This window comes from Pinus tabuliformis, chromosome 9 (assembly GCF_031772625.1).
Source record: "Pinus tabuliformis cultivar Carrire ecotype Pingquan chromosome 9, CPIR1, whole genome shotgun sequence".
Taxonomy (NCBI): domain Eukaryota; kingdom Viridiplantae; phylum Streptophyta; class Pinopsida; order Pinales; family Pinaceae; genus Pinus; species Pinus tabuliformis.
In genome coordinates this window covers 1,982,920,745-1,982,933,833 of record NC_142307.1, presented here as the reverse complement: position 1 = coordinate 1,982,933,833, position 13,089 = coordinate 1,982,920,745, and the positions used below count along the sequence as shown (strand labels likewise).

The following is a 13,089-nucleotide window of genomic DNA, read 5'->3' as shown; positions in this document are numbered from 1 at the left end:
AAAGCATTAGTTAATTATAAATATCTAATATTTCCATCTTAAAAATTGTAAAAAAAATATTCATAAATAGAAAAAGAAGTTATAATTTAGTTCAAAAGAGAGTTTAATCTGATATTGTATATAGGTTAGATATAAGATCTGGAAAGAGAATTTGATATGGCGAACACTAAGTCAATCCCATAGAATCAATTCTATTTTAGTAGAAAAGGCAGGGAAAAGAGAATATTAAATTTATATAAAAGTGAAGATTTGAGGCAGCAACTGTGAAACATCGATGAGCTATTGAAAAACTGAGCATGGTTGTTTTTTATGCCAAAAAAAAGTGCAATTCAAAGGCAATGGTCAAAGTTGAACCATGGATTAAAATCATGGGTAGTCAATTGAGCTTTGAGAGGTAGGCACAATCTTTCTCTTCCTAAATTTCTTTTTACCTCAACCAATCATCCATTGTATTCTTTGCCAGGATATCTTGGAGGCACTCAATAAGATATGTATGTTGATCATAGGAGAGTGTATTATTTTAAATCTATAGGTAAATAAAGAATTATTCAGAATAAATAGTGAAAAAAATGGTAAATAGTTGTTTTTATATTGGAGAAGTTGTTTATAAAAAATAATATTACATTAACCATGGAAAAATAGTTTTACTTTAAAATTGTGGCAAAAGAAAAATGTGAACAGTGGAAGACCTAGATAGTGGAAAGTGTCTGGGATCGGATGGATTCCACCAATTCAATGAAATTCTATTAAGTTCTAAGATCATACTGGTAATGAGGTAGGTATGGGGAGAGTAGAAGATTCCAAAAATCCGGGGGAATTTCAGAAGCTCCCAAAACAGGATGCAAAACTCCCTAGACAAATTTAGACCAACAACGTCATACAACAGCACATAAAAATTCATCTCATAACTAAAAGATAATATACTTAATTCCATCATGGATCAGTTAAAATATAAGGAGCAAGGAGGATAGATAGATCTTGGAAGAAATAATAATTGTGCATGAATCCAATCACTCCTTGAGGTTAAGAAGAAAAAGCTCAACATGTCACAGGCTTATGATCACATCAATTGTGATTTCCTCCCAGTGATACTACCAGCCTTTGGATTTGAAGATGGATAGGTAAACTAGATTCTGTAGATGGCAAAGATAACTATTTTCTCAAATTTACTATGGCTCTCCACCCGCTCCCCTTTTGAGGGGAACAAGAATTTGATAAAAGGACTAGATCTCTACCTCCTCTTTATTCTGCGCTGAAGGTTTTAGTAGATAACTCAAATATTTCTATAAAACTGATGATTTGAGGCAGCAACTATTAATTCTCTATAAAACATCGATGAGCTATTGAAACACTGAGCATGGCTGTTTTCGATGTGAAAAAAGGTGCAATTCAAAGGCAATGGTAAAATTTCCATGATGAAGCATATGAATAACTATGCTTTAAAGGCAATAAAGAAATTAAATCTGGAAAAGATGAAAGGAAATAAACTACGAAATGACATCTCTTCAAGGGGAAGAGTGTGCTCTCTTCAAAAAGGTTATCTAGCTCTCATATATTCATTGATATAAAGCAGCAAATTCCTTTCGATACTAACATTTTAGAACCAAAACTAAAAACAGAGTGAAGACAAGTTGTATATGAGATCTTTGTTCACAGACGATGGCGCTGAAGCTAATTGGTTGGGGAAGTGACGTTGCCTGACTCAACTCTGATCTGCGCTAGGCTGCATTTGCTCAGCGTTGAATGATGAAAAATCCCTGAAAAACATTGTTTTATGGGCAATGAAACTCATAACCACTAGTTTGCATGTGCACAACTAGAAAAACCAAATTAACAACTCGAAAAAGCAACCGACGTTTTTAGAACGGGAGTTAACATGAGTCTGGAAAGGAAAGGAAATTGACAACGAAGGAGAAACAACTTGCATGCTTGGTTTTAAGAAATGAATCCGAAACGAGTTTGTGGCTAATGAAAACCAGAATGGGCGTACGGGACGACGATGTTTCCCGTCTAGCCTCGTTTCTATAGCCATTTTTGCTAGGGACGTTGTCCATCGTCCCGTTTCTAGTAACAGTGGGATGCCAAGTAACAAGATTTTAACAAAACTTGAGTTAATGAAAAAAAATGCGTCAAAGGAAGAAACTTAAAAAAAAATACAAACTATGAAACTATATTCTGATCTCGTTAAATAAATTAGGAGATTTTAAAAAAATGTTGGAAAGGCAAAAGAAGAAAGACACAAATCAACACAATAATTTCTCACACACACAAAATACAGGAGTTGTTTCTTTTCTATTGGTCACACAAAACGTGAAGGTATTTATACTTTTTCAACTAGCAAATCACTCAAAATAACTTGAACATGTAAACACATTAATTTTGACTTTATCGAATACAAGACTAAACTCGAACTAACTCACTCTTCCCTCAGTTAACTCACACTATAAATTTATAATACTCAACATACGGGAGTAATTAGTGATTTTTAATACTCCTCCTTAATTATGACCGCTTAACTAAGACATGACTCATGACAATTCAAACATGTCTGCTGGTCTAAGTCTCAGCTAGGCTTACAACACCTAAGTTTCCTCTATGAATACATTTTTTGTTAATGGCTTAATGAATATATTAGTCATTTGATCGCTTCATTTACAAGGTTTTAAATTAACTTCTCCATTTCTCACAAGTTTTCTAATAAAATGATATCTTGTATCAATATTCTTGCTCTATTCATGAAACACATTATGTTTGGATAGTGCAATGGTTGAGGTGTTGTCACAATAGATTGTTGTTGATCCTTCTTGTTTTTGTTGAAGTCTATCCAAAACCCTTTGTAACCATACTGTTTGACATGCTACTGCTGTTTTTGCTACATATTCTGCTTATGTTGATGAAAATGTCACAATGGGTTGTTTCTTAGATGCCCATGATATCATAGTTGAACCAATATGAAACACATAACCAAAAGTGTTATTCCTATCATCCAAACTTCCTGCAAAATCATTGTCAGTATATCCAACCAAATATTTCTTCTTTGTGCTCTCATAAAATATGTCATAATCTTTAGTTCTTGCTATGTATCTAGAATCTTTTGCCTGCTCTCGAATGTGAGTTTTTTGGAGGCTCCATAACTATAGAAATCAAACTAACTGCTTGCATAATATATGGCCTTGTGGCTGTGAGATACATAAGGTTGCCAACCAATCTTTCGAATAGAGTTGGATTGACATATGATCCTTCATCATCCTTCCTTAACTTTGTACATGTTGCAACTAGTGTAGGAGCAGGTTTGCAATTCTCCATCCTGAATCTTTTCAACAATTTTTTAGCATGTTTATTTTGACAAATAAAAATCTCTTTCTCTGAATTCTCAACTTTTATGCCAAGAAAATATTTCATAAGTCCAAGATTTGTCATTTCAAATTATTTCTTCATTGTTTCTTTAAATTCGTCAAACTCAAGATCACCAATATAAATCATGTCATCCACATACAAGAAAACAATCAAAATTTGTCCATGCTCATTTACCTTTGTGTACAAGGTTGGTTCAATGTTGCTTCCGCAAAATCCATTCTTGATCATGTAACTGTCAATTCTGCTATACTAGCCTCTTGGTGCTTGTTTGAGTCCATAAAGTGCTTTCTTCAATCTGTAAACTTTATCTTTATGTCCTTCAACCTCATAACCTAGAGGTTGTTGCACACAGATTTCTTCTGAAATTCCATTCAAGAAAGTCGATTTCACATCCATCCGATACACTTTCCACTTGTTTTGAGTTGTTGTTGCTAAGACTGCTCTTACAGTATTCAATCTGGCTACTGGAGAAAATGTTTCTCCAAAGTCTATCCCTGGTTGTTGTGAAAACCCTTTTGCTACAAGTTTTGCTTTAAATCTGTCAATTTCTCCTTTCTCATTCAAATTTGTCTTGTACACCCATTTGACACCAGTCAGATTCTTATCTTTAGGTAATTGAAACAAATCCCAAGTATCATTCTTTTCTATAGATTCTATTTCTTCATCCATAGCTTGCACCTAATTCTCATCTTTGATAACTTCTTCAAATGATGAAGGTTGAAACAACAACAATGCAAAATTTGAATTAACATCCAAATCATCATAAATATCTTGCAAACTTCTCATTTTTCTCTTACCATTGCTTGATTCATCACCTAATTGATAGTTGGGAGTATTCTGATCTGCTGATCTACTTGAAGATCCATGTTGTTCAGAAAATCTTGGAGTCCTTGCTAGCGTGACTTTGTTTGGTGCCTTCTCTTGTTATTCCTGTTGTTCATTTTCTGCTACATCCTCTTCTTCTATGAGTGGTACTCTTACATCAACTGTTTGGTCTATATTACCATTCTATGACTCTTGGTCTTTGAACACATCTTTATACTTTAGCCCTGGCAGAGCACTCCTTAAAAACTAAACACCATATCTGTCTGGAAAGCGCATCAATTATCGCTAAGGAAGAGCAACATCAGAGACGAAAGATCAGAGAAGCACTTGAGATTATCAAACATCCTCATAATATGAACAGAGATAATGGCGTGGAGATTAGCGGGAGCTGGCTTCCCTTGATCAAGGAAATAAAAATCGCAAACGCAAGCACATCCCCTGGTTAAGGCCTCAGCAGGTAAGTTATCCCTCTCCTTTCTTGTGTCTTCAATCTTTGTTTTCATTTAGGTCTAGGTTTAGAATTTCCATTAAATTCTAGGATTTATTAATTTCTTTATTGCTATTGAGTAATATATTAATCATTATATTGATTTATTATAAATATTAATTATTTATAATAGTTAATATAATATAATTAATATTAATAATTTAATTAAATTATTTAGGAATTAATAATTATTAAAATTAATTTCATTTTAGTATTAATATTCCCTAGGTATAAAATCAATTTCAGATTAGAATTATTATTTCCCTAGGTTAAAATGAATTTCATAATAAAATTTATATTAATTTCATTTAGATCTAGGTTAATATTAATAAAGAAAATTAATAATATTATAACAAATCAATAAAACAAATTAATATTAATACAAATTAATATTATTCATATAATAATATTAATAAAACAAATTAATATTCTAGAATTAATATTTCCCTAGGTTTAATTTCATTCTAGAGTTATTATTAATTTCATTTAGATCTAGGTATAAATTAATTTCATATTATAGTTAATTTTAATTTCATTTAGTTCTAGGTTTAAATCAATTTCATATTAGAGTTAATATTAATTTCATTTAGATCTAGGTATAAAATTAATTAAACATAGTTATTTTAAAAATAATTAATAAAACAATTTAATAATATTAAAGCAAATTAATTCTATATATTAAATCGAATTAATATTAAAACAAATTAATATTATATATATTAATAAAACAATCTAATATATAAATATTAAAAAGCAAATTAATTTTAGATTATATAAAATTAATTAAAATTTTTAAAACAAATTAATAAAAATTATAAAATTAATTAAAATTAATTAAAAATTTTATAAAAATTAATTAAAATTAATTAAAAAATCATTTGAGCCGACAGTTTGTCATTCTAAAAGTTTTTTCCTCATCACTATTTATCATTTCTTTGTTGCTCTTCTGTCATCATCATTCTCATATCCTCATGATGGATCCCATTTGGGATTTGAAACGTTGGTACAAAAATGTTAAAACTGTGGATTCTCCGGTCATTAATTCAAAAGATTCAAGCCACAGATCTCTGAAATCCACATCTTTATAATTATAGTCTTCTTTGTAATAGGGTTATACAATTTATATGCTTTTGATTGCGCACTATAACCAGTAAATATGCATTTTTCATTTTTATAATCTAACTTGCCTTTTAGCTCTTTAGGTACATGTGCATATGCTACACATTCAAATATTCTAAGATGAGATACACTACAAGGCATACCCTGCCATACTTCTTCATGCACTCTGTTCATCACGCTCTTTGTAGAAGATTTGTTTATCACATAAACAACACATGCAATTGCTTCTGCCCAATACACATTAAACAAGTTTCTTCCTTTCAACATGCTTCTTGCCATGTTCATAATTGTTTTGTTCTTTCTCTCTGCTACACCATTCTGTTGCAGTGTGTATCTGGTTGTAAATTGTCTTATGGTTCCATGTTGTTTGCAGTAAGCATGGAATGCCTTCGAACCATATTCTCCACCATGATCTAATATCAATACCTTGATCTGATGTTCACTCTGATTCTCTGCTAAGGCTTTTATTTGAACTTTGCAAAAGTTTCGGATTTTTGCTTCAAAAAATAAACCCACGTCTTTATGTTGAAATCATCAATAAATTTGAGGAAGTAACAAATTCCACCAATCAAATCTATCATTATGGTCCACATAGGTTTGTATGAACCAACTCTAGTAGTTTCTTTTCTTTGTATGCAACTCCTTTTGGAAAACTCTTATGATGTTGCTTTCCCAAGGTGCAACACTCACAAGTACTAGAAAGTTCTTTGATGGGAGGTAATCCTCTAACTATCTGTTTCCGCTGCAACAATTTTAAATCAGAAAAATGCAAATGTCCAAACCGAAAGTGTCATAACTAATAATCATCAAAACATGCAACCGTAAATGAACTGGCATGATCTCTATAATTCATGATCAGAGGAAAGAGTTTGTTTCTCGTCATCTACACCTTTGCTATCAGATGTTTGCTTGGGGGCTTGTCATATATAACACAATTTTGTCTCTTAAAAATAACTTTGTATCCTTTCTGCATCAATTGACAAACACTTATCAGATTATGTTTTAAACTAGGAATATAATATACTTCTAAGGATGTCTTTGGCTCCCCCTGTTTGGTAAGAAAGTTAACTACTCCTTTTCCATCTACATCCACAGTGTTGTGAATTCCCAACTTTACCTCTATTTTCACAGATTGATGTAGATTTGCAACCAGATTCTTGTTGCCTGTCATGTGGTTACTGCAACCATTTTCTAATAGCCAAACATTATCAAAAGGTTCATGCATGGTATGACAAGTTAGGAACATGGAGCTAGTATTCTTTGTAGTTATATTAGCTCTCTGCTTTCCTTGATCAACCATCCTCTTCCTGCAGTCACTTGCATAGTGACCAAATTTATTGCAATAATAACATCTCACCTTTGATTTCTCAACTCTTTGATTATTGTTGAAGCTTTTGTTGTTGCTTCCATTTTCTTATTCCTGCTCTTCTCTGCCATCTTTCTGACTACATGTTCTTCCACCTCGTTCTCTGCCTCCTTTGTCTCTTGAGATAGAAACCGACTTTTAAAAGCGGTTTCTGAGGAGGAATCCTTATTTTTGTCTATCCTCGCCTCATGGGATAGAATTAATCTCATCAATTCATCGATTGTCAACATTATTAAATCCTTGGCTTCTTCAATCGCTGCTACTACAACACTAAACTTAATAGACAAATATTTAAGGACCTTCTCAACCACTGCTTGATCTTTAATGTCATCACCATAAATCTTTAATTGGTTTACAAAAGTCAAACTCTTATTCATGAATGAACCAATATCCTTTGTTTCCTTCATCTACAAACTTTCAAAATCTCTCCTAGTATTCTGTAAATTAACAATATTGACTTTGGCCATACCTTTATAACTCGTCTCCAAAGTCTCTCGTGTTGTCTTTGTTGAATATGTGGTCATAATCTTGTAGTACATTGCTTGGTCCACTCATTGAATAAATTGCAATGTGTGTGCTTTCTTTTTTGGCCTTTCCTCCATTGTTCTTTCTCTGCATAAGTGAGAACTCTTTCTTCTGCTTCATTCTTAAGTTCCAGAAATCCAAACATCATGAACTTTTAACGCTTTCTCCATCTTAATAACTCACTTATCATAATTTTTCCACGTAAATAATAGAAATTGCGATTAAAAACTTTAGAACCATCTCTAAAAAAAACTTTCTTGAAATATAATATAACTCCTTTTAAAAAAAAAAAACAAACAAAAAACAAAAAACCTTTATAAACCTATTTATTAAATTTTATTAAAAAAACCTTTCTAAAATACTCATTTTATAAATTTTTACAAAGCCCTTTTGGAAAAACTTTACAAAATACTTTAGCGTCACCTTCAATAAAAAGAATAAGATACACACCCCGTTAAATGATAACAAAGCACTTTTGAATAGTGTTTTCTCACTTCGAGATAGGCTGCAAGATACGCTGCACTTCGAGATAGGCTGCAAGAAATTGGTGCCGATTTGTCGCACTTTTCACACTTGCAACATGTGGGTTCCCACCCAGAGTCTCACCTTTAGCACTTTAAACATGTGCAGCAATTGTTTTTTTAAATCTCCGCTTTTTTAATTTGACCATTTTCTGCCAGGCTCTATGGATCATGTATTTTTTTCACAATCTAATACTAATTTGATAGAAAAACAAAAAAGATGATACAAATCAACACAATAAATTCACATACAAAATTTGATGATTACAGTAAATTTAAAAAATATTTATATTTTTTCAACTAAAAAACTTTAATGTACAAACACACACTAAATTCAAATAAATTTACTCCACTCAAATAACTCATATTCTAAATTTACTTTTGTTGAAAGTAATGGAGAAAGATAAACTTAGATTGTTGTTATGATGATGATAGGATTGAGACTCTAATCTTAGACCTCAGATCCTAATATCTAGAGAGTGGTTGAAACCATCCCACTAGTGTGAAAGCCTATATATTTGAGGCTCATTTGACTCAATGTAATATAGGGCTTGTATGAGTGTTTGTACACTCTCCAGGTATCTCACCTAGAGAGCCATTTAGTTAATATATTCACTTTTTAACATGACATCGGCGCTGCAGGGGTGTTGATCCTGTACGTTGAGTGGAGGGCGCGACTGAGCTGAAATCTTCACAAGTTTTTAGGTGCACAAATGCGTTGATCCACTGTAACTTCAATTTCATCGACCATCGCAGATATCTGGTGTACAGTCACGACGACATTCGCGAATCCGTGGTGCTAACTCGCACCGACTGTTTTAAGCTACTTGTTTTTTTTGAAAGCGTGCAAGCTGTGGCAATTGTGGCATGGTCAAAGGAGCACGTTTCCTTCTCTTTTGGCTGCTTGATCAAAGAAACATCTGATCTGCGGTCATTGTTGTAGATCAGAGGCCGTGGAAGGTGTGAAAAATGCGTGGAGGAGGCCACGTGGTAGAGGTTGCTGCGGTCTTGGAAAACATCGTGTGGAGACCAGTGCATGCTAAAGGCCAAAGACCCGAGGTGGATCGCTGCCTACATGGACTGGCCCTCTGGTTGTGTGCTGGAGGCCGAGACTTGTGGTATGAGGTTGTGGCATGAACATCGACAAATTCACCGAACTTGAACTCCAGCTAAAAGAAACCGTCCTTCGAGGCCTTCCTGAAACTGAAGAGGGTGATCAACCACAGAATCTCCATAGCCGGGAGCGGATCCAGAATAGAAAAGGAGGGTTCTGGGAAACTGGAGGGAGACACAGCCCTCAAAGGCAGCTAACCACGATCGGAAGGGAATGAACCTAAAGAATCAAACGCAAAATTAGCCCCAGAAAGGACACTGCTCCTGAAGAACAGTGCTCATCGTCAGGAACCTCAAAGTTATAACTAGTATTTTGGATGAGGGTTTGGTTCTATGTAGAAGGACTGGAGATTTGATCATTTCATTTGTTTACTTTACTCCAAGTAGAACAATTGTGGTGTTGTTGTTGGTTCGTCAACGTCGTTTTGTTGTGAGTCACTGTACTTTTCTTGTTACAGTTGCAGAAAGTTGGATGGATGTGCCGAGAAGGAAGGATATGTGCGTGGAGGCTCGTGGAGTTTCAATTGTTTGAGAAACTCAAGTTGCAGGTTGTGGAGATCCCAAAACCAATTGGGTAAATTTTCCTGTAAGTTATTATATGCCACAATGAAAATGCGAAAGTCCTTTGCTGATTTGAACCTATCTTCAGAAATATATGTTATCAGAAATTGCTAATTACATATATCAGAATTAGATATTGAGAATGTTTCCAGCTTGTGAGAGGTTGTTTTGTTGCTTGTCGCCGGAGTTGAGGGCATTAAGACCTGCGTGGCATAGAAACCACAGTCTACAAGGTTCTACAATTGAAGAGCTGCCAAAGGGAGAAATTTCCCGCTTGTGTGGTAACGGGGTTGTTGGAGCTCATTAGAGGAGCGTGTGGAGTCAAAAAGAAATCTCGAAGCAAGATAAAACGAGATAAGTTGGACTTTAACAACATGTCTATATTTTTAGATATTTTTTATTCTGATGATGATGATTTTCTCATGTGGGCATTTGGAAGCATTAGCATGGGTAGTATGTTCGAGTCAGAAGAAATTTCAGAAAAACAATGTGGTTCTATTGATGACCACGAGAATCAAGAGGCACAGTCTGTTGTGCAAGATTCTAAGATTGAAGACACCCGAGCTGATATTCAGGAAGGGTGTAAAGAGGAACAAAGTGTTGAAGATCAATTGAATGAGCCACATGAAGCTGATTGCAAAGACGTGGTAGAAGAAGACAAAGCTGGAGAGAATTTAAATTGTGATGATCTCATTAATATTTCTAAGTGTGCAGACGTTACAACAATGAATGATGAAGACATCATAGCTCACTTTTAGATGGTTGACACCGTAAATAGTGAGAGGGAAAATTCTCCTATCCAGCCTGTCATAATCTTGAGAAGGGCGAGAATAAGAATTCAAGCTTTCCATCACTGGGGAAGAAATGAGATGAAGATACATCACTACCTCATGACGAGGAAAGTGAAGATGAAGCCTCGACTCAAGATGAACAAGCATGGACTCTCAAGCAAAAAGACCAAAATGAAAACCTCTATTACCAAGTTTGTCATGTTTTAATTGTAAGCTTAGCTGATACTAGACCAACAGGCGTATGTTTATTGTTCAGTACCCTTTCTCCATTAAGGGGGGAGTGTTGGAAGTAAAGGAGAAAACTAAACTTAGATTATTGTTATGATGATGATATGATTGAGACTCTAATCTTGGACCTTAGATCCTAATATCTAGAGAGTGGTTGAAACCATCCCAGTAGTGTGAAAGCCTATATATTTGAGACTCATTTGACTCAATGTAAAATAGGACTTATATGAGTGTTTGTACACTCTCCAGATATCTCCCCTGGAAAGCCATTTAGTTAATATATTCACTTTTTAACAACTATGCTATGCATGCCAAAGTAATTCACTATCTTTATTTTAAAAAATAAAAAATTCACTTAACCAAAAGAGCTCAACTACTAAGTACGCGAAACATAAAGGTGATTGATATATCTTGCATGTGGAAAGTTGAAATTTTTTAGGAGGAGATAGGTGACGGAATTCAGTATTTTAACGTTTATAGCATGCCAAACATCTTCAATTCAATCATGGCAAACAACTGGACAAGTACTATTTCTACAGACTCAACAAACATCACTTACCACTTTATATTCGAGTATTATTTTATGAATAGTTCTAAAGGCTTAGTGGTCACATTTTAAATCTATTTGCGTATTATTTTATGAATAGTTTTGAAGGCTTAGCGGTCACGTTTTAAATCGACTAAAAATAATCAAATATTAGCACGGCAGGATATTTTTTTTTCAATCTGTTGCTGAAGCAATATATATATGAATGAGAGTAAGAAAAAATAATGCGTTCTTTCAATTTCACTGTATAGAAAATTACAAAATATGTTACAAAATTGGGTTGAAGAAAACCCGTTCCCCCAACTGCACTGCACATACAGTTGAAAAAGAAACATGAAAATGTAATCAGAAAACTCGGATGCCCATAAACGGTTTCAAAAATATCGTTCTTGAAGAGCACGATGTCCAACCTCATATGAAGATATATTATCATACACAAGCAAATACTGTAGTGAGAACTTTCAACAAAATCGTAGCAACAAACATATGGACAAAGATGATTGGAATAATGGAATACTTACAATCTTATGGGCATACATGACAGCTTTGCTACAAGTACACCGTACCTATCGGAGTATGCAACAGAAGGTGAAGGATCGCCTTGAAGGTCAAGTATGAGTGTAAATAAATATAATTAAGAATGAATGTAAATATTGTGAGTGATAGATTGCTAAATGTGAGTTTAAATATAGTTAAAAGTAAATATAAATATTCAAGTGTGAGTTTAAATATGTTTGTTTTTTCTTTTTTTTATTATTTAATGTAAGGAGGATTTCTAGAACGTACTCTTTTTTTGATGGCAAAGAAATATTTTCTAAGAATAAATAAGATTGAGCTTATTTAATATTTAGCATTGAATAATTGAGAGTTGAGCTCATAAAAGATGGTATTGCTAGAAATAAGAGTTGTTGATCTTTTCCTTGTTCCCATACCTAGTACAATATTGGGTTTTTCTCATAATTTTTTTTGTGTTGTGTACCATTGGGTTTTCCACATAATTTTTTTGTGTTGTAGTTCTCAATCATTGTTTATTTTATTTTGTTTATAAAAAATATTATATTTTTTATTGTTTTTTCTTAAATTGGTATTAGAATTGGTTTTTGTTGCTAGGTATGTTGAACAATATGAAGACTCTAATGAGTGATATGGAGAAGCTTAATGGGACTAATTTCGCCCTGTGGAAATCTCAAATGGAGGATACATTGATCTTGAATGATCAATGCTTGCCAATTGAGGGACTAGCAAAGAAACCTTCAATGATGGCAGATGAAGATTGGAAGAAGTTGGACAGAAAGCCATTGCTACAATTCGGTTGTACCTAGTAAATAATGTGTACTCAATGTGGCTAAGGAGAAGATAACAGAAGGTCTATGAAAAAAGTTGAATGACATGTACGATAAGAACACAACAACAAACAAAGTGTTTTTAATGAAAAAATTATATAATCTCAAGATGAAAGAGGGTGCTTTAGTTGTGGAGCACTTAAATGAATTTAGAGTAATGAGCTTGCATATGTCAAAATCACTCTACATGATGAGATTAGAACCATAATCTCATGTGCTCCATGCCAGATAGTTGAGAGCATTTGATAGTGGCAATTAACACTTCAACACTTGCAAGGACCCTGGAGTTTGATAATGTTAGCATCA

The 13,089-nt window shown here is 33.6% G+C and overlaps 1 protein-coding gene across 1 annotated transcript in view; it reads left to right on the top strand.

Annotated features, from left to right (window-relative positions):
• Positions 1-12,762, top strand: part of LOC149156961 (uncharacterized) — a 165,291-nt gene extending 152,529 nt beyond the window's left edge. Inside the window, exon 3 of the mRNA XM_089444922.1 lies at positions 12,551-12,762. Within this exon, the coding sequence (XP_089301048.1) occupies positions 12,551-12,762 (212 nt within the window). The remainder of the gene's footprint in view (positions 1-12,550) is intronic.
• Positions 12,763-13,089: the final 327 nt, after the last annotated feature.